Consider the following 21,155-nt stretch of genomic DNA (forward strand, 5'->3'; position numbering starts at 1 on the left):
GAGAGGGATGTTTGAGGCTGAGGAGGTGCAGCCATGGCCAGAACGTTCAACGGCCAGCTGGGAGACTATCCACCACCGTGGTCCTGATACGGCTCCTCGGTGGTGTTCCTGGTGCCCCCCAAGGACGCTGCTCAAGTTCATCATGACAAGGCCTGTTGGCGAGAGGTGAAGGGGTTCAAGAATCACAGAAGGGCATGTTGCTGGCAGAGGAAGCAGCAAGGGCAAGTGGCCTCTTGGCAAGGACCTCCTAGCCAACCTGGGTGTCACCAATCTGGGGGCTCTCTGTCTGTATCTTCTCTTGCAGCACTTCATTACTCGAGAGAGCCAAATCAGGTCAAGTCCTGATTCTATGCTCAGCCCTCAAGGGAGGAATACCAGACTTAGGGAGTGGCTGAAGCCACTGGAGACTATGGAGGGGTAGCAGGGGAGGGTGCCCAGGCAACGCTGTTCCAACAACCGTTGAGTGCCTGTATTCAACACCTGTGTTGTGGCACTCCGTGTTTAGCCCACCTGCATGGAGTTCTAGAACCGGTAGAGGAAGTAGGTTCTGCTCCTCCGAGCCAAAGATTGTTGTAGGGTTTACATCCTCCTAGGAGAGAATTTGGGAGTGAAGTCAACTCCCTGGCAGCCTAAAGCTATTTCGTTTTCTTGTTGAGCCTTGTTGGCTCTTTAAGACATAGTGTTGCTCCAATAAAGAGCTTTTTTGTGCGCACACTTGTTGTGTCCTGATGAAGGGGGGTGAAGGGGCACTCACAAACCTATATACATCTATTTCTGTTATTGTTGGGGGATAGTTATTGTTTTTAAAATACAATGAGTTTGCAATGCATCCTTTCCTTAAAAAAAAAAAGCAAAAGCAAAATCAGACATTGTTTAAATTTCAAAAAGGTATTGATCTTAGTCCGATTCAACATAAAAAGAACAACAAAAAAGTACTGGGAAATATTTAAGACCAAGAGCTTTATTTTGGGATGGTCTTCCATGAAACATGATGGATAATATTTAGGCCAGGTGTTACACAATCGGCATAGATACAGACGTGGACAATCAGCATGCAAAGTGACACGGCTCCAAGTCAGTTGGAAACTTTCCATGCGTTGCTTTGTTTGGCTCCAAGGCCCCTTTCTAGCACAATTTCACTACTTCTATGAGCTCACAATACGACTGTGGACAGGCCATTATCTCTCAGTCCCCATTTCCTTCCCGTGTCTCCTATTCACAACAGGAAGAACAAATATTGACCTACAAACAGTTGCAGCCACATGCAATTGCACTTTGGATAAGGACTCTGCACTGGCCTCAGCTGATGCTCCAATTGCTAAACAAATCAACTGGATAGGAACTGATTACTCGAGAACTGATTCTTATGAGGTTTGGATCAAACCAGAATGGACAGAATCAGTTTTGGGTGAGTCTTCTCAGGCACCCCATTCATTAGGTGCAATTCCCTACTACAACGTACGTGATTATTTCTTGTTATCTGTCATCAAGTCACAACCCTATGAATGAGTGATCTCCAAAGTATTGTGTCCTCACCAGCCCTGCTCAGCTTATACTCTCGTAAGATTGAACTTCGTTGCTGTTGTTCAGTCATTTAGTCATGTCCGACTCTTTGTGACCCCATGGACCAGAGCACGCCAGGCCCTCCTGTCTTCCACTGCCTCCTGGAGTTGGGTCAAATTCCTGTTGGTCGCTTCAATGACACTGTCCAACCATCTCATCCTCTTTCATCCCCTTCTCCTCTTGCCGTCACACTTTCCCAACATCAGGGTCTTTTCCAGGGTGTCTTCCCTTCTCATGAGATGGCCACAGCATGGGAGCCTCCGCTTCAGGATCTGTCCTTCCAGTGAGCACTCAGGGTTGATTTCCTTCAGAATGGATAGTTTTGTTCTCCTTGCAGTCCAGGGGAATCTCAAGAATCTCCTCTAGCACCACAATTCAAAAGCATCAATTCTTCAGCGGTCAGCCTTCTTTATGGTCCAGCTCTCACTTCCATACATCACTACTGGAAAAACCATATCTTCGAACTTACATAGATATAAATAGCTGATTTATTTATTTATTTATTTTATTTTATTTATATCCCGCCCATCTGGTCTTCCAACCACTCTGATAAGTTTGTAACCATTGAGTTGGCAATTTTACAGATCAACTTCAACTCAGGACATAAATTTAATTTGATAATGCACAAAAAAATAGAGGGATTCATTTTCAAACTCCATATTGATCTCCATATTGCACCAGAAGTCCTTAAGGACATATGGAAGACCAACAGGCTTCATTTGCAAAAGTGAAATCTTTCCTTCCAGATCTCTCATGCCGTCTGATCTCATGCTGGATATTCTGGCATGTCCTTTCAAGAAAACAAACAAACCAACATACAAACCAGAATATTGATAACACTTTAAGCATTGGTAAAGGTTCCCCTTGATAATTTGTCCAGTCGTGTCCGACTCTAGGTGGTGGTGCTCATCTCCATATCCAACCCACAGAGCTAGTGTTTGTCTGCAGACAATCCTCTGTGGCCAGCGTGACTAGACACAGAACGCCATTTACCTTCCCACCAATGTGGTACCCATTTATCTACTCACATTTTTACATTTTGCATGCTTTCAAACCACTAGTTTGGCGGAAGCTGGGACAAGCAATGGGGGCTCACTCCATCGCGTGGATTCAATCTCACAACTGCAAACCTTCTGACCTTGTAGCACAGAGGCTTCAGCGGTTTAACCTGCAGTGCCACCATGCCCCTTTATGCATTGAAATACGTGTAAATTCTTTATTATTTTAATTGTATAACAATCCATCTAGCACAGTGGTTCCCAACCTTGGTTCAACACAGCTAGTAGAGAAGACTTCTGGGAGTTACATCTGGGGACCCAAGGCTGGGAACCACTGGTCCAGCATCTTATAGAAAAAGAGAGAGAATGGTTTGGAAGCCAGGATCAGGCCAAGACATATTGGCTCCTGAGGCAGAGAAAAAAATTGCCATCTTCAGAAGTCACCTGGAGTTCTTAGTCTGGCACTGGCCAGTTTTCTCCTCAGAACAGTGTGCTAGTTTAGGATGCATGGGCATCAGCCAAATGGTCCATGCTATTCTCCCAGGGACATGGTGGCGCTGCGGGTTAAACTTCAGAAGCCTCTGTACTGTAAGGTCAGAAGACCAAGCAGTTGTAAGATCGAATCCACGCGACGGAGTGAGCTCCCGTTGCTTGTCCCAGCTCCTGCCAACCTAGCGGTTCAAAAGCATGCAAATGCGAGCAGATAAATAGGGACCACCATGGTGGAAAGGTAATGGCGTTCCGTGTCTAGTCACGCTGGCCACGTGACCACGGAAACTATCTATGGACAAATGCTGGCTCTATGGCTTGGAGACGGGGATGAGCACTGCGCCCTAGAGTCGGACACGACTGGACTAAATGTCAAGGGGAACTTTAACCTTTTTATTCTCCCATACCTCACTGCTAAGTTTCACTCTCCCTGCACCTGATGTCTCACCCTGCCTAATAGCACAGCCAACCCTCTAAGCAACAGGTCTCAAATAAGTAATTGTGACCTGGAGTGAGACCTGCATTGTTCAGCATTCATTCACTTTTTTCTCAGACTTTTATTTCTTTTACGGGAACTGTCTGCCATCAGCTAGGAAAAATGACCACATCAAGTTGGCAGCCTGTCACGGCCAACAGTCATGTGTGAATTATGTCGGGTCAAAGGAAGGGCAGTATAATATTTACACATTGCCAGACTCTGTGGTAAGAAAGGGGAGTGAACTTCCTTTCCCAATGTCCCCCAAGAGATTAGAACATTCCCAAATGGATGGTGCAATTCTCTGAAATCCTTATATATATGGACCCTTCTCCTTGAAGAACCACAGCCTGAAATTCGATTCCACGTCCTTTCCAGACCAGCAAAAGCAAGGCACCACCAACCATCAGCCATGAAGATCCTCTTCCTTCTCTTTGCTGCTCTTCTATTCTTCATTCAGATCATGCCAGGTAAGATGATATTGGGTGGAAATGACTGCAGAGGATGAGACACAGAGTACTGTGGTATATTTAGTGATGGTTCAACAGTGGAATATTGCTGTATCTGAAGACAGTTGAGATAGTCATGGGCACTGCCATTATTCTCATTCAGTGACAGCTTTATCATTGGGTATCATAGGTGGCTGCTAGGCAGTGGTTTTGAGTAGCTTGAGAGAGCAGCCATATGTTAGTTCTTTAGGAAGGTTTGATTTTTTTTTGTTTACTTTAACAGTTGCATGCCGTCAAGTCAATTCTGTCTTATGCTGACAATTTCCAGAGTTTTTTAGGAAGCACATATGGGGCTGTGCAGCTTGCCCAAGACCCCACAGGCCGACTCTACTCACAGAATGCCCAGTGGGGAATCATACCCCCCAACCTCTGGCACTGCGGTCAGATACTGAATTATTCTACGAGGGAATCCTAAAATGTGGAGATGCCCTTCTGAGATTTTTATACCTCAAGGTGCCCCATTATCTTGGCTGATCGAGTACATTACAAACCTTGACTTGAATTTATGTCAGTGCCATTTTTTAAATACCCAGGGGGTAACAACTCTTGTTATTATCTTTATATGGTGCCATCAGTGTGTATAGCATATGTGTTAAAGTAGAAATTTAACACAAAGGAAGACAACAGAAGAAGGAGAACTGAGTCATGAATTAGGAAGTCCAAAATTGGGAATGTCAGCTGAGCCATGAAAAGTGGCTTACAAAATGTGGGTTTTTGTGGAAAGCATTGAAGGAAATAGAAGAGGGTTGGAGTTTCCTGGAAGAAATTCCAAGCATAAAGATCAGCAAAGGGGGAAAGTAGATTTTCTGAGGGAATCTTCAGAAGAAACAGAGGTACACTTGAAACAGAGATGGAGGTTGGTGGACTTGAGCAACTGAAGACCATGGGCAAGTAGACCTTGGGATAGGAGACTAAGGGAATACAGTGGTGCCCCAGTAGACGATTATCTCGCAAAATGATGAATCTGCATGATGATGAGTTTTTGCAATCGCTATAGCGCTTCGCAAAACAGTGTTTTCTATGGGCGATTTTAGCTATACGATGTTTCGGAGCATACTTTGCAAAATGGTTTTTTTTTTTCGAGACCGATTTTCGCAAGATGACAATTTTGACAGCTAGGTCCATGACTCTCAAAATGGGTCGATTTCGGGACCTATTTTCACAAGACAGCGATTTTAACAGCTGATCCGTGCTTCGTAAAACGGTTTTTCTCTGGGCGATTTTTGCAAAATGACGACCATTTGCCCCCATTGGAACACATTAAACGGATTTCAATGCATTCCAATGGGGAACCGCATTTCGCAAGATGATGTTTTTGCAAAACAGCGAATTTCATGGAACGAATTAACACCATCTTGCGGAGCACCACTGTACAGGAGAGAGGCAATAAATATGTGTAGTACATAGTAGAAGGAAGTAAAACTGCCAGATTTAATCATTGTTTAATGATTGCTCCACAAAGATTACTCAGCACATTAATTTCACAAGAAATTCAAGAGTCTCTTTTGCTTTGCTTTTCTTCTCCCATGTTCTGTGACAGGAAATGCTGACCCTGCTCCTGATACCATGGAGTGCAAGCGGAACAGGGGCTTCTGCAAATACGGTGTTTGTCCTGGAATAACTGAACCAACTGGAGGGACATGCCAGTATGGATACTTGGTCTGCTGCAAATCGTAAGGCAACAGTTCCTATGTTTATCATCTGTGTGAAGGGAAAGTGTGAACATTAGGGATTCTATAATCAATAGTCTCTTAATATAGTGATCTCACAAGAGGCAGAGGTCATTGGGTTCCATGGGGCTTCCATCTGAGTACATGTGTATGGAATCATGAGCTCTCTCTCCAGATATGGAACTTAGCATGTTTCTATACATTGAAGGTGGAGATGAGCACCATGCCCTAGAGTCGGACACAACTGGACTAAATGTCAAGGGGAACCTTTACCTTTACCTATACATTGAAGGCAAAGCTGCAAACCACAGTTTCCCACACCTGCAGCCCCATATGTTATCGGAATCCAGAAACCTCTGACTGTTGGCTTTTCTGGTATCAGGGGCTCCAGTTTTACGAAACACTGTTCTAAATTGTTTAGATCTGGAAAACTCTTTAAGGTAAAGGTAAAGGTTCCCCTTGACAATTTTTGTCCAGTCGTGTTCAACTCTAGGGGGCGGTGCTCATCCCCGTTTCCAACCCACAGAGCCAGCGTTTGTCCAAAGACAATCTTCCGTGGTCACGTGGCCAGTGCAACTAGAGATGGGACACTGTGACCTTCCCACCAAGGTGTTCCCTATTTATCTACTCGCATTTGCATGCTTTCGAACTGCTAGTTTGGCGGGAGCTGGGACAAGCGACGGGAGTTCAGTTTGTTGCATGGATTCGATCTTACAACTGCAGGTCTTCTGACCCTGCAGCACAGAGGCTTCTGCAGTTCAACCTGCAGCGCCACCACGTCCCTTACTCCTTTATTATTCTATCTGTCCATCTGAAAAAACATCAGAGGCCCTTTCTGAGTGACCTTTCTATCAAAAGCAACCAGAAACATGGATCTCAGTGCCCCAGGGGTCTAAACATATACTAGGATGATGGCAAAGTGTATCTTTTCTGATGTTGAATGAAAATTGAAATAGCACCTCTTTATCGGCCACAGGGTCAGAAAGCATCTGGTGGATCCTGCCCAATGTAGTAATTAGTCATGGGCTAAGTTTGAATTTGTGGATGACAGCCCCCAGATGTCTGTGGGAATTCTCCCAACCAGACTTCTTGGGGCTTTAATTGGACCCATAATCCCTTGCAGCTCCCATGGAGTTTAGTTTTGCTCACTCATTTTGCTGGGTTAATTCTTGCAGACTTCAGGAAGCTGTGGTCCACAAATTCCAAAAACCTCAGTCCTAGTAAGAATCTTGCAAATGATACATCCCACAAGGGAGAGTCAACTTCATTCCAAATTAATCTGTTTCGTTCTCAAAGACCTGTTACCTAGTGGTACAGTATGGTTGATGGAGAGATGTAAAGAACTCATTATGACAGTCCCCATAGCCAACAGTCCTGGATAATGCAAGTCCCAGAACACTTATTCTGTTAGATAAGTCTATAAAGCAAAAAGCAAAAAGTGTTCTGCTTATATCCTGCCCATAGTGCCCAGCAGTGTACAATTGAATTATGCAGGCTACACATTGCCCTACCTCCACAAGCTGGGTTCTCATTTTACTGACCTCGGAAGGATGGAAGGTTGAGTCAACCTTGAGCTGGTTACCTGAATCTGCTGGGACTGACCCAGATAGTGAGCAGAGTTTTCACTGCAGAACATCAGTTTAACGACTGCATTACTAGAGCAGTGGTTTCCAACCTTGTGTGGTACTGAACTTTTGGAAATGCAGTTCCCAAAAGCCTTCACCACCAGCTCTGCTGGCTGGGGTTTTTTGGAATTACAGTCCAAGAACACCTAAGTTACCCAAGAACCACTAGTCTAAATCAACAAATGAAGAGCAAGTCTTTTGTGAAGTTAGCGACTATTAGTTACCCATTCAGGATCAAACTGTCCTGAGATATGTTGTGTCTCAGGAGAGATGGCTTGCAACGATGTATAATTCCTGGGGAAATTCACTTCTACCAGATACTGTGAGGATTACAGTAATACTCAGAGGGATCAGGGAAGCTGGGGGAGGGGGCAGGTAACAGATGATGCCATAGTCCCTGCTACTTAGAAAACCTTGGCACTTCAAACTTTTGCCCTGACTCTAGTAAACCTCTGTTTCTGCCGTTTAGAAAGATTTTCATAACATGCTTTCAAAATCTGCTTCCTTGCAATTCCACCTTTTGGAACAACAGAGAACAAACCTAACTAGGTCTTGAAATAATTTCTTTTGAGGCAACATCTCACAGATTCTCTGGCTGGTGGATTTGGGGAGTTGTCGTGTGAAAAGGAAACTGGTCACGATAGTGAGGGGATTATGGGACTTGTCATCCTAAAATATATCGTTCCCCACCTCCGAGCCTGCGGCATCTTGTATTTGACAGCCCTTTGGCTCGTTGGCATGCATGCATGACTAAGACAAACTATGACTGCAATTGACCACATTCTATGTATTGATTTTTTCCCCCTCAGGCCATGGAGAAACTGAGGCAATGATAGCAAGAACACGGGACCAGATCAACTTCAAGAGTCAAAAATGAATAGCCATTTTATTCATACTGTGAAAGGCTGAAGTTCTGAGGAAAATCCAAAAAGCACTCCACTCCAGATCCTGCAGACAAGTGTACTTTGGCTCTGTGGAGAAACATCCGCCTCACTTCAGCTCTACAAATGCATTAATAACCCAATTACAGTCCTGTTCGATCATAGAAATGAAACAATTTCCCAGATTCTGAGAATTCAGTAATTAAACCATGGTGTTACTCTGTAATGTGAGAAAAAAATTATATGTTCAGATAAAGAAAACTGTGTGTGTGTGAAATATAGGTGTTTTGAAACCCTGTTTTCTTTTCTAAAATTCTGGAAGAGGAAAAGTTCCGTTTATGAACATTTCATTACTATAAAAATAAACTACGCAACATGAAGTTCTGTGGTCTGTTTTGTTAGTGGTGTGCATTGAAATAGATTACCTATAAAAACGATACACTTCCGTGCAGCTTTTTATTATTCCAAAGGAACTGCTATTTCTGAATTCGTAGAGTAACCTCGGTTGAGGTCTGAAAAGACTTGCTGATAAAATGCCCACAGGAGTCCTTGTGAATAAAATTAACTGGACCCCTTTCCAATGATAAAATTGTAAAAAAGTGTGATGTTGTGATGGTACCACTGTGACTATCAGTGTGAGGTGATGGAGAGGGTGGTGGAGAAGGACTTAGGAGAGCTGAGTTCAAATCGTTGTTTGCCCATGGAAAATCACTGAGGGGAAGGTGGACATCATCATCATCATCATCATCATCATCATCATCATCATCATCATCATCATCATCATCATCATGGGCACAGGCCTTATTGAGGCGGAGGGACTTGTGTGCTTCAGTGAGGTTGAGAGCTATGCTGAAAGGTCTGCCAAGCCAGACAGATCTCAGTTGAGAAGCCAGACCCACTGTGTCCACCAACCATCAATTATGAGAGGAAATAAACAAAAATCCATACTGAATTGGTCAACAAGGACCGCATCAGATGCTATAACCCAGTGGTCCCCAATAGCTTTGAGACCACGGACCAGTTTAGCATGCATGCAAAGGGGCAGGAGGGATCCGTGTGTCCATGTACAGTATGCATCCGGAGTACATCTGTATGTGTGTGCGGGGGGGGGCATACATGCATCAGTGTGTGCATGCGGGGGTGGCATGTGTGTGTTTGTGCATGCATAGGGGGCATGTGTGCATCCATGTATGAGTGGGGGGCATGTATGCATCTGTGCATCCATGGGGGGGCGTGCATCGGTACATGTGGGGGTGGGTGGGAGATCTGTCTCTGCAGTCCGGCCCTGCCAAGGCCATGGACTGATTCCCGTCTGCAGATCCGGGGTTGGGGACCCCTTCTATAGCCCCCGGGCACCCGGTGAGAAACGGCTACAGGGCTCAGCAGACTCTCTTGAGTGACCAGAACAGGCTGCTGCAAAGCTACTGGAACAACATAAACAAAAACAAAAAATGGCAATATTAGAAACAGCATACATCCTGTGGCAATATTTAACAGATACAGTGGTGCCTCGCTTGACAAGGATAATCCATTCCAGCGAAATTGCTGTAGAGCGAAATCATCGTCAAGCGAAATAAAAAAGCCCATTGAAATGCATTGAAAACCGGTTAATGCGTTCCAATGGGTGAAATACCTCAGTGTCCAGCAAAGATCCTCCATAGGGCAGCCATTTTCCAATGTCTATGCACTGAAAAATCGGTCCTGAACACAGCGGGGAGCCATTTTGAACAGCCGGTGCTCATTTTGAAAACCTGATGATCAGCTGTTTTTATCGCAAAAACAGCATTGTGAAGCAGATTCGTCATCAAGTGGGGTAATCGTTAAGCGGGGCACCATTGTACTTAGGTTTAGATACGGGGGGGCACTGGAAGACAAGAGGGCCTGGCATGCTCTGGCCAATGGGGTCACAAAGAGTCAGACACGACTTAACGACTAAACAACATTAACAACATCTGTTATATAATGCCAGTCAATGTGTTTATAATATTAACTCTTTTTGAAGAAGGAGAAGAAGGAGAAGGAGAAGGAGAAGGAGAAGGAGAAGGAGAAGAAAAAGAGTCAATTCTGACTCATGGCAACCATTTTCCAGGGGTTTTTTAGCTAGAATTTATTCCGAAGTGGTTTCCCATCCCCTCTTCTCCAGGGCACCCTGGGACTGTATAGGAATCATGTGTCTGCCTTCTCTGAAGCAAGAACTGCTGGATAGCTCAGTGGTTTAGGCATCTAGCTGCAGAGCCAGAGGTTGGGAGTTTGATTCCCCCACTGGGTCTCCCTGATACAGGCTGAACTCAATGATCTATAGGGTCCTTTCCAGCTCTGGAATTCAAAGATTATTATTACCTTGGATCCTGTTCATCTTCAGAGGGTGCAATTGCTTGGTGGCCACAGCATTCAGTGATTCTTTGACTTGCAGCTACAATATCGAAAGATCAGACCTGTGTTACTGTTTAGATTGCACGCCTCCCCCTTTTTTCATTCTGGAATATTTTTATTTTTATTTATTTATTTTCTTACTCAGCACAGTGTCCTCTTAGGACTGAAAGTATGTGTGATTGTGGAAGGAATAATAAATAAAATATAAAATAAAAATATGTTAAGGTAACAGGCCAGTAATACACACACACACAGATGTGGGCACACAAACTCACGCAACCACGCAGTGTTCGACTCTAGGGCCCGGTGCTCATCCTCGTCTCCAAACCGTAGAGCCAGTGTTTGTCCCAAGACAGTTTCCATGGTCACGTGGCCAGCGCGACTAGATATGGAACACCGTTACCTTTCCACCAAGGTGGTCCCTATTTATCTACTTGCATCTTTACATGCTTTCCAACGGCTCGGTTGGCAGGAGCTGGGACAAGCGACGGGAGCTCACTCCATCACCTGGATTCAATCTTACAACTGCTGTTCTTCCGACCTTGCAGCACAGAGGCTTCTGCAGTTTAGCCCTCAGCACCCCCACCTCCCTGCTAATTTGGTGTCTTTAGGTGCTTGGGGGGACATTTTATTGACAAATTGATTCATCAATTCAACAGAAAAAAAGGTAAATTTGTTATTCATGATTCAGTGACCTTGATGAATCATGAATCAAAATGCATCATCATTTTTCCAATTTGTGGACATATCTAGTAAGCATACTGCATATTTTTGTTAGAGTCTCAGCAATGCCACATTTGAGTTGTTAAAGAATACTGTGATGAATACCATTGTGATCCACTGAAATATGTTCTTTTTAATTTGACAGTAAGGCCTAAGATGAAAGTCCATTATTAAGTTCCTGCAATAATGAATACATTACATATTTGCTTAAATAAATTAATACCTACTTCCTTCTATTACTAAAAGTTCCCTGGCATAAAATTAGTTGTTGACTATGAGAGTAATATAAGATCAAACTAGATGTCCAAGGGAGCGTGACTAGCATTTTTTTCCCTTTCCATGACAAGATTTCCTCAGAGATGTGTGCCTCAGGAATCAGAGCTGCAAAGTAAACCCATGTTTACTTTCCAATGGCTAATCAGAAAACAAGGCATGGAAAATGCAAATTGCAAAACAACAACAACAAAAAAAACCAAAAACAAAAACACACATACTTTGACAAACAGATGTCTTTTCCCACTCAAAGGAGCACTCTGTCTAAATACACATGCTTACATTATCATCTGGTTTGACTCTTAGCTTGGGGACTATGTTAGAAAAGATTTTGGCTCCTTCTCTATTATAGTGAAAATGTGAGACTGGGCTAAAACATTTTCTTTTATATTCTAATTCCCTGTCTTTCATTCCGTACCCCCAGGATAGGGACAAGAGATACCAGTTGCCTCAATGTTGTTTATTTTATTATTTCTATAAAATATTTTTACCCCACCTTTTTTCTTAAAAAAGAGCCAAGGCAGCCTACATCATTAAAAAGACAATACTGAAAGCTAAAAACAGTAAGTGTACAAATACTAAAAAATATCAAACAAATACTGCACTAGAAGACAGTAAACAAAAGTAACACCGAAAACACATTCAAAGCTGCAAGACACAACACTCCATTTAAAAAAATCCACTTGGCAACCATTCAGGGAAGGCTTGTCTGAAGAGAAAGGTCTACAGCCTGCTTGTGGAAGGACGGCACAGATGGGGCCAGTCTGGCCTCCAGTGGGAGGGAGTTCCAAAGTCTGGGAGCACCAAAGAGAAGGCCCTCTCCTGTGTGCCCACCGAACACAACAGGGAAGCCCCCTTAACACTTGAGTTGACTTAAAAGACAGAGAAAGTCCTTGAGAAAAAGTTGGATTTGGATTCCTGCATTGAGCAGGGGGTTGGACTCCATGACCTTATAGGTCCCTTTTCCATCCTGCTCTTCTAGGCTTCAATGATTTTCTTTGACCCTTTTGATCCTACAACGATGGCACAGCAGATGATCAAAAGCCCAGGCAACCCTGCAGGCAGAACCTTGAGAAGTGACATGCTGTCCCCCAACAATCACAGAATCCCCTGCGATGATGGATTTGGGGAATTACTATTCCCTCCAACCCCTCTCCTGCCCTCAACCATCATTATTCAGCCCTAACCTTTCCCCCAAAACAGATTTCCAAGTTTCCTCTCCCTTCTCCAGCTGAAGAAAAAACACATTAGGGCTTATTTTCAGGGGATGTTTTATGTTACAGTCATATCTTCTTCCAGTTGTTGCACAATGCTGCACAATGGTAGAGGGTAGGGGTTTACTTAACTGCGGCTTATGTTTGGGTTGTTGTTGTTTAGTTGTTAAGATGTCTCTGACTCATCATGACCCCATGGACCAGAGCACGCCAGGCCCTCCTGTCTTCCACTGCCTCCTGGAGTTGGGTCAAATTCATGTCAGTCACTTCGATGACCCTGTCCAACCATCTCATCCTCTGTCGTCCCCTTCTCCTCTTGCCTTTACACTTTCACAACATCAGGGTCCTTTCCAAGGAGTCTTCTCTTCTCATGAGATGGCCAAAGTCTTAGAGCCTCAGCTTCAGGATCTGTCCATCCAGTGAACACTCAGGCTTGATTTCATTCAGAATGGATGGGTTTGTTCTCCTTGCAGTCCAGGGGACTCTCAAGAGCCTCCTCCAGCACCACAGGGGTAGTGGTGCTGGAGGAGACTCTTAAAAGTTCCTACTTTTGGGGTAGGGCTTATATTATGAGCATCCTAGCATCATACTAGGCCTTATTTTTAGGCTAGGTCTTATTTTTGGGAAAACAGGGTACATTTACAAAGGGGGGGGGAGTTTCTCAAAGGCCCTCTCCTGTGTCCTCCCACAGACACCTGTGATTATGGTTGAACCGAGAGAAAGGCTTCCCCTGTCGATCTTAACACTGCAGCAGGTTCATAGAGGGAGAGGAGGTCTTTGAGACAGCTTGAACCCAATGTTCCAAAATGTTCGTGAATGCCTGTGTTGTGGAATTTTCCTAGTTTCTCTCATCTCTTTGCTCCTGTGGCTTATTAACATAGCTAAAGGATTTCAACAACTTTGGGAACATAATGTTCTCTTTTATGGTACACCACCCCCTTTTCATCCAATCCTAGGTCCACTGGGGGAACAGACCATCCATGGCTGGTAACAAGTTATGTCAACATTTAAGAAAGAGTGATGCTCTGTCCAGTATCCCGACAATAACTTAGGGGCTAATACTTGTTGCTCAGGGAAGGCATGGTGAATCACAGCAAACTCAGTCCAGGTTAGCCCTTACTTTTAAATACCCAACTCACGATTCTTAACTAAGGAATTGGATTGGAGAGAAAGAACGGAGGGGTTGAAAAAAATGAGTAGCTGCTCCACAGCAAAGATTAATTCCTCTCCTCTTCCATGAGAACCTCAGGTCCACCATGGAACAAGTTTTTAGTCGCTGGTTTTGATTTATTAGAAGTGATTATCAATATTCTACTTCTGATTATTTCTGGCTGAGTCTGCATAGTTTGCTTCATGTTATGAAAACTGTGTGAGTAGTTATCTCACGAATTCAGGTGGTATATAAGCTTAATAACACATCAAGCAAAGAAGTTTCCCCCTTTTGCTGAACAAATTCTTATGTATACTGAATTTTCAGAGCCTGAGCAAGTTACCTTTTTAGTTACAATCCCAGAATTCCCCAAATGGCAGTACCAAGAGGAGGAATTGTGGGGGTTGTTGTCTTTAAAAGTAACTTAATGTAATCCAAGTCACTGAGTTGTAATCTAAAAATTTTAGCCTTGAAAAAAAAGCACTTCTATTCAACTCAACTCAACTCCATTCAACTCAACTTAAAAATAATTATATTTAACCCCCTTGAGGTTCCAAAGCTCCCTAGGGCTCCCATTTTGCCTCAGGAAGCCTTTGCGAGTCTCAGGATGGCAAGAGGAAATATTTAACATCAGAAAATCACCAGCAGATTGTCACTGGCCATCCTTTTTTTCCAATTTTTTTGTAATTTTTTAACATAAGGGGTGACAAAAAGGAAAAAGGGAATTGGAATTAATGAGGAAGAGGGGAGACAATACCATACTGATATCCAATCTCTACCTGTTGCCATATCAAGATTTTAAGACGTTATTCTGTTTACTCTTTTCTGCCTTGTAGATAAAGTTCTCTTTTCAATATACAGTATGTTATTCAGACGCTGCCTGTTGATTCAGTCCACTTGTTAAATAGATCCCATCTTTCTGTTGCCTTTTGCAGGGGATGATCTTTCATGACTTCTGATAAGATATCCATTTCGGCTATTTCCCGTATCTTTTCAATAAGATCTTCTTGTTTCAGTACCGTTGGACTTTTCCAATTTCTAGCATATATAATTCTAGCTGCCGTAACAATATATATAACTATGTATTCCTTTGACATATCTATATTATCGGGTATCATACTCAGTAAAAACAATTCTGGGGTTAATGGCACCTTACAGAGCAATATTTGTTATAACATAACATGTACTCTTTTCCAGTATTTTTTCGCTACTCCACATGACCACCACATATGATAATAACTTCCCACTTGTGTTTCACATTTCCAACACTTATTTGATACATCTGTATACATCTTTGACAATTTTTCTGGGGTCATGTGCCACCTATAAAACATTGTCAGTGGCCATCCTGATCCAGTTGACAGGGCAGTGATTTCTTGATATTAAAGGTTTCAGCCTCACCCCAATCCTGAGGCTTTCCAAGCCCTCAGAACCTAGAGCAAGAGATGGGAAGTTTTATAATAAATATGAACATTGGGATGGGATGATGTCATCCCTTTATATACAGCAAGCAGTTTTGCAACAATTGGATTTCATCCATGGTGAGATAAAAGACCGTTGTCCCTGTTTAAGCCACAAAAGAGAAACTTTTTGTGGATTCTTGCTCTATTCTTTCTAGTTCCCATCTGTCTCTGAAGTGACTTTGGGTACATGGCTTAGATGAGCCTCTCATCAATGCAAGTGGCTTTCTGCTGTGCAGCCTGTGGGCTCCTGCCATGAAAAATAACCTGATGTACTTGAGCAATGTATCCTTGTGAGCCAACAATGAACGGAACAACCTTTGTCCTTTTCTGCTTTTTGCTTTTTTTCTTCTTATCAGAGTAGATACCATTCCAGAATGCCAGATCCAGGTGAACTTGGAGCTTAGAGTCAGACAGCTGATTCTTCATCCACCTCCTTTCCCCTCCAATCCTGATTCCCTTTTGGGAACAGCCCACTACTGGTGGGGGGGAAAAAAGCAAACAATTGTGAGATAATTGTCTACTTATAAAATCATTGACGTTCAGTCTAGGGCATGTGCTGGGTATCAGATTAACCTGCTTCACGAAATAAACAGTGAAATATTACCTCTTGTGTTCCAAACTTGGACCCATAAATACCTCCACTGTTCAGTTGCTCATTTCTACTTGGCCTGCGCTTCAGATTTCCGTGAGGTGCGAAGACTACACACAGAGCTTTAGTCCGCAGCTATGAAGACCCTTCTCCTCCTCTTTGCCATCTTCTTGGTTTCCTGCCAAGCTGTTCCAGGTAAGTGGGGGAGGACCTTCAAGGGTGTAGAAGTCCCAGAAAAGCTGAAGCTAACTTGGTCCTTGCAATCTCCTTTATAAATTGTCAGGCTGAATATTTACTGGCAGCCAGGAGAATCTTCAACGGGTCCTTCAGCCTCTAGCCATGAAAGAAGAGAGAAATAGAGACCCCTTCTCCCCCAAGGGAGAAACATCCCAAGACAGAGACCTCTGTCCTTAAGAGATACCACTGAAGACTAGCGCAATCTTTTCAGCATTCATGGTTACAGTGGTGCCTCACATTACGATGTTAATTTGTCCCAGCGAAATCGCTGTAAAATGAAAACGTAATGCGAAAATAAAAAGCCCATTGAAACCTCTTCAATGCGTTCCAATGGGCTGGAAACTCACCATCCAGCAAAGATCCTCCATAGGGCAGCCATTTTCGGGGGCTGTCTTGCGAGGAATCCATCCCAGAAAACAGCGGGGAGCCATTTTATTTATCCGGTGGCCATTTTGAAACCACCGATCAGCTGTTGGAAAATCGTCATTTTGAGAAGAATCGGTTCCCGAAGCAGGGAACTGATCATCGTAAAGCAAAAAAACCCTATTCAGACCATTGTTTTGTGATTGCAAAAGTGATTGCAAAAACGTCATCGTAATGCGGCTTTGTTGTAATGTGGGACAATCGTAAAGCGGGGCACACATCTAATTAAAATCGTAGGAGTAGACCGCATGGAAACTCCAGACTGAAATATTTGTGTGTTTGATTCTCATTTTCAAATCCAGACTACCTTGCAATGTGTGCCTGCAGTGAGCAAGAGGAGCTGAGGTTCTCTGTGTTTTGCTTCCTCTGCCCTTTGCTTTGCAAACCACACACGCAGGACTCTAACCAAAAGGGCAGAAGAAGGGGCTACCCCGCCTGCTGGCAGCTCCTGCATCCTGCCAGGACTGTTTGCATGTCACTGAAGCAGAATGCAGCTACAGTCTTTAAGCAGAAGTTTCCCACAGTAGTAGTTCATTCATTCATTCATTCATTCATTCATTCATTCATTCATTCATTCATTCATTCATTCATTCATTCATTCATTTGGTTTTTATATCCCGCATCTAACCTAATGGTTACTCTGGGTGGTTAACATGAATAATAAGAGCATAACAAAAAATATTACATAATCAGTGTCAACACAAAATAAATAACTAGTTAAATTAAATAATAAAAGAAGACAATTCAAACAGGTAAACCATTACTGAGAAATTTAAAGCATGCGGTAATTAGAGAAAAGACTAATGCGCACGGGTGTTAATTTGGCTCATTCTGAAACACCTAATAAAACAAGAATGTTTTAAAGAGCTTTTTAAAGGACACCAGGAGGGAGGCAAAGCAGATTTCAGGTGGTAAATCATTCCAAAGGCAGGGTGAAACTGCATTTTCTTGTTTATATAAGTTTTGTTTTTCATTTCTGTTCTATATCATCTGGAGTAGCAATTTGCTATATAGGCAGGATTGTAATGAATGAACAAACAAGCAAGCAAGCGAACTACCTACCTACCTACCTACCTACCTACCTACCTACCTACCTAACTAACTAACTAACTAACTAACTAACTAACTAACTAACTAACTAACTAACTAACTAACTAACTAACTAACTAAAAATAATGATGACAATACCTTTCTTTTGGCTCATCACCTTTTCTCCAGTGGTACAAATAGACTTCATGTAGCCCCTCCTACCTGTGCTGCACATTCATCCGCCTATATATTTGTTCTGCATTATATGCTATTGATGTCTCAGTTTCCTTGCTCATCCCACTCCTAGCGGCCACCCTCTTTAATCCAGAGAAAAGTTTACATCTATCCAAAATGTGATGGAAATGCTTCAACAACAACAACAACAACAACAACAACAGCAACAACAGCAACAACAGCAACAACAGCAACAACAGCAACAACAACAACAACAAATCATGGATTTGAAATGGGGTGAATTCCATTTGGTGCAATACGCTGGGGAAGTGTAAATTAAAATACAGACCAAATGAAGCCAGACCCCTGTTTACCTGAACCTCTCTTATAGCATTTCGGTGGCAGGGGTTTGTGGAGAGCAATGATTATGGAACCTGATTTTGGAGGTGAACCTGGAACGTCATTGTTCCATTTCTGTTTTGCTTCCTCTTCGTCTTCCAGTCTAACTCTGCTGCGATATGTTCACTGCAACTGAAAACGTTACTGTGATCATTCACCCCTCCCTCCCAAGCCATTCCTCACAGATGGGATGTTTCTCTTTCTACAGGAGATGGTTCGGATGCACTTGATACACTTGAATGCGTTCGGAACGGGGGCTCCTGTAACTTTGGTCCATGCAGGGGCATTTCTCAACCTATGGGAACCTGCCGGAATGCAGCTTTAACCTGCTGCAGATGGTAAGTCAAGGCAGTGAGCCAAGACATCTTGGCTGGAACAAACATTATTGTACAAATAGCTATTTAGTAGAATTAGGGTTGAATAAGCAGTAAGGACGTGGTGGCACTGCGGGCTAAACCGCAGAAGCCTGTGCTGCAGGGTCAGAAGACTAAGCACTCGTAAGATCGAATCCACGCGACAGAGCGAGCGCCCGTCGCTTGTCCCAGCTCCCGCCAACCTAGCGGTTCGAAAGCATGCAAATGCAAGTAGATAAATAGGGACCACTTCGGTGGGAAGGTAACAGCATTCCGTGTCTAAGTCGCACTGGCCATGTGACCACGGAAGATTGTCTTCGGACAAAACGCTGGCTCTATGGCTTGGAAACGGGGATGAGCACCGCCCTTTAGAGTCGAACACGACTGGAAAAAATTGTCAAGGAGAACCTTTACCTTTACCTAAGTAGTAAGGAAGGGATGGTCACTCTCAAATTGGCCTTCTCAGCCACACTAGATGCTGTTCCAAGACTTCTATTCAGAGCATGTTACCATAGTCTCTCGAAACTGAAGGATGCCTACGGGCAGTAAGGATATTATTCAGTGGCTAGGTTGAGTTTCTTTCCCCCACTCCTGGAATCACTATCTGATCTACAGAACATATCTCAGCCACACCGTTTGTGGTCTTCTCAAATATCCTACCCAAATTTAAGGGGATGGCACATTTTCTGTCCCTTTGCACCTGCTACTGCCATCTCTTCCCACTGTGAGCTCAGCCCTATGAAGCACCCAGGATCTGCCCACATACAGCTCTAGTTGTTTCTAGTTGCTTCACTTTCTATGAACGAAGACAGGAGGTTAAAGGTTCTGGAAGAAAATTCACAGGGTCTCTCCCAAAGCCAGCTTTTCCAAATGGCTGTTCATTTTGTTGTGCTTCTGGCGAAATTGCACTGTGTCTTTAGTGTCATGTTGCAGCCCCCCTGAACACACTGTATGGGGGAATCAGGAAGTCAAAAGTGAAGGCAGATGGAAATGGTTGGTGAAGAGAATAATTGAGGATCTGGATAGAAATGTAAAAAGTAAATGACTCACATGGAGATGTAGCAGTCTTGTATAGTCACATGGAGATGCCGTTCAGAAAGGCACACTCCATGCATTTTTAGACTGGATGTGTCAACTCTCAGGCTATGTTGCTGGTAAGATGATAATATAAGGTATCTGGCTACAGAGCCAGATGTTGGGGGTTCGATTCTCCGCTGTACCTCCTGTGAGAAGAGGGAAACTCTGTGGTCCTAGGGCAAGTTGCGCAATGATCCCAGAGCACCCCCAGAGAAAGGGAATGGTAAACCACCTATGAATATTCTCTCCCTAGAAAATCCTAAAAAAGGGTAGCCACAAGTCAAAATTGACTTTATGGCACATGATGATGATTATGACACCACAGGAAATATTCTCGAATGGGATAGTTTGCTTGCATCTGAAAGTATTTTTAAAAAATAAATAACAAGCAAAATATTATCTTAGTTAGCTAGTTAACATGATGGTAGATTCAGTTCAGTTTAGCAACCTTTGCATGCTTTCAGTTCCTGCTTGTGCTTCCACCAACAAATTCTCCCTGCTTCTAACCTTGACTCTTCTTTATTTCTGTAGGCCTCGCCCAGCCTAGGCTGAGATGTTCGCAGTCTGGATCTGTGCATGGAACAGGAATTATATGACCTAGAAAAGACCCACTGGCATTGCTTAGACTCTTAGAACCATATGTGCATTCATTAAAGGCATGTTCTGGTCCTTAAGCTTCTTTTGTGCCTTTTTAAAAAATGTTATTTTGGCGACAGCATCCTATGATTGAGCAGATGTGAGTTTAGTGCGGTTGGTTGGTTGGTTGGTTGGTTGGTTGGTTGGTTGGTTGGTTGGTTGGTTGGTTGGTTGGTCGGTCGGTCGGTGGTTGGTTGGTTGTTTGGTTGTTTGGTTGTTTGGTTGGTTGGTTGGTTGGTTGGGTGGGTGGGTTGGTGGCTGGCTGGCTGGCTGGCTGGCTGGCTGGCTGGCTGGCTGGTTGGCTGGCTGGCTGGCTGGCTGGCTGGTTGGCTGGCTGGCTGGCTGGCTGGCTGGCTGGCTGGCTGGCTGGCAGGCTGGTTGGCTGGTTGGCTGGTTGAAAAAAACTTGTATGTCACCATAAAAGGGCAGCTTACAGAAGTAAAAAGGGAATGTCAAAAGAGAAAAAGAAGAAATTATTAGATAAATATAATATTAGAACTAGCAGGGGAAAACAGTACTAAAAGCACATTGAAATAACAGAAATGCAATAATCCATTAAAAAAAAAACCTTAGATAGCTAAGTATACGTTTGCCTGAATAGAAAGCTTTGCTTGCAGAAAGACAGGGAGGATGGGGCCAGCCTGGTCTCCTATGGGAAGCAGTGACAGAGAAGGCTCTCTCCCGTGTCCTTATCTAATGCCTCTGCAACATGTGATGGGACCAAGAGAAAAGCATTCCGTGATTATCTTGAAGCCCCTTTAAGCTCATAAATGGAGATGCAGTCTCAGAGATAGTAACAATCTACCGAAATCTCCATGTGTTCCTTCCTTCC

At 43.5% G+C, this 21,155-nt stretch overlaps 1 protein-coding gene and 1 long non-coding RNA gene across 2 annotated transcripts; both read left to right on the plus strand.

Annotated features, from left to right (window-relative positions):
• Nucleotides 1-204: 204 nt before the first annotated feature.
• Nucleotides 205-8,590, plus strand: LOC110091652 (uncharacterized). The gene is made up of 3 exons (XR_002302522.3): nucleotides 205-3,995; nucleotides 5,575-5,707; nucleotides 8,139-8,590. It is a non-coding gene; the product is annotated as an uncharacterized LOC110091652 (long non-coding RNA).
• A 4,381-nt stretch (nucleotides 8,591-12,971) lies between these two features.
• On the plus strand, nucleotides 12,972-20,361 carry LOC110091651 (gallinacin-9). The gene is made up of 3 exons (XM_020815839.3): nucleotides 12,972-16,190; nucleotides 18,466-18,595; nucleotides 20,219-20,361. Exons 1-3 carry the CDS (start codon nucleotides 16,133-16,135, stop codon nucleotides 20,232-20,234), a joined length of 204 nt encoding a protein of 67 aa, XP_020671498.3. The 5' UTR covers nucleotides 12,972-16,132; the 3' UTR covers nucleotides 20,235-20,361.
• Nucleotides 20,362-21,155: the final 794 nt, after the last annotated feature.

The sequence above is a fragment of the Pogona vitticeps genome, chromosome 1 (genome assembly GCF_051106095.1).
Source record: "Pogona vitticeps strain Pit_001003342236 chromosome 1, PviZW2.1, whole genome shotgun sequence".
Taxonomy (NCBI): domain Eukaryota; kingdom Metazoa; phylum Chordata; class Lepidosauria; order Squamata; family Agamidae; genus Pogona; species Pogona vitticeps.

Coding starts and splice junctions, on each gene's coding strand:
- LOC110091651 (XM_020815839.3), top strand. CDS start 16,133: ATGAAGACCCTTCTCCTCCTCTTTGCCATCTTCTTGGTTTCCTGCCAA. Junction 16,191..18,465: donor TTCCTGCCAAGCTGTTCCAG/GTAAGTGGGGGA, acceptor CTCTTTCTACAG/GAGATGGTTCGGATGCACTT.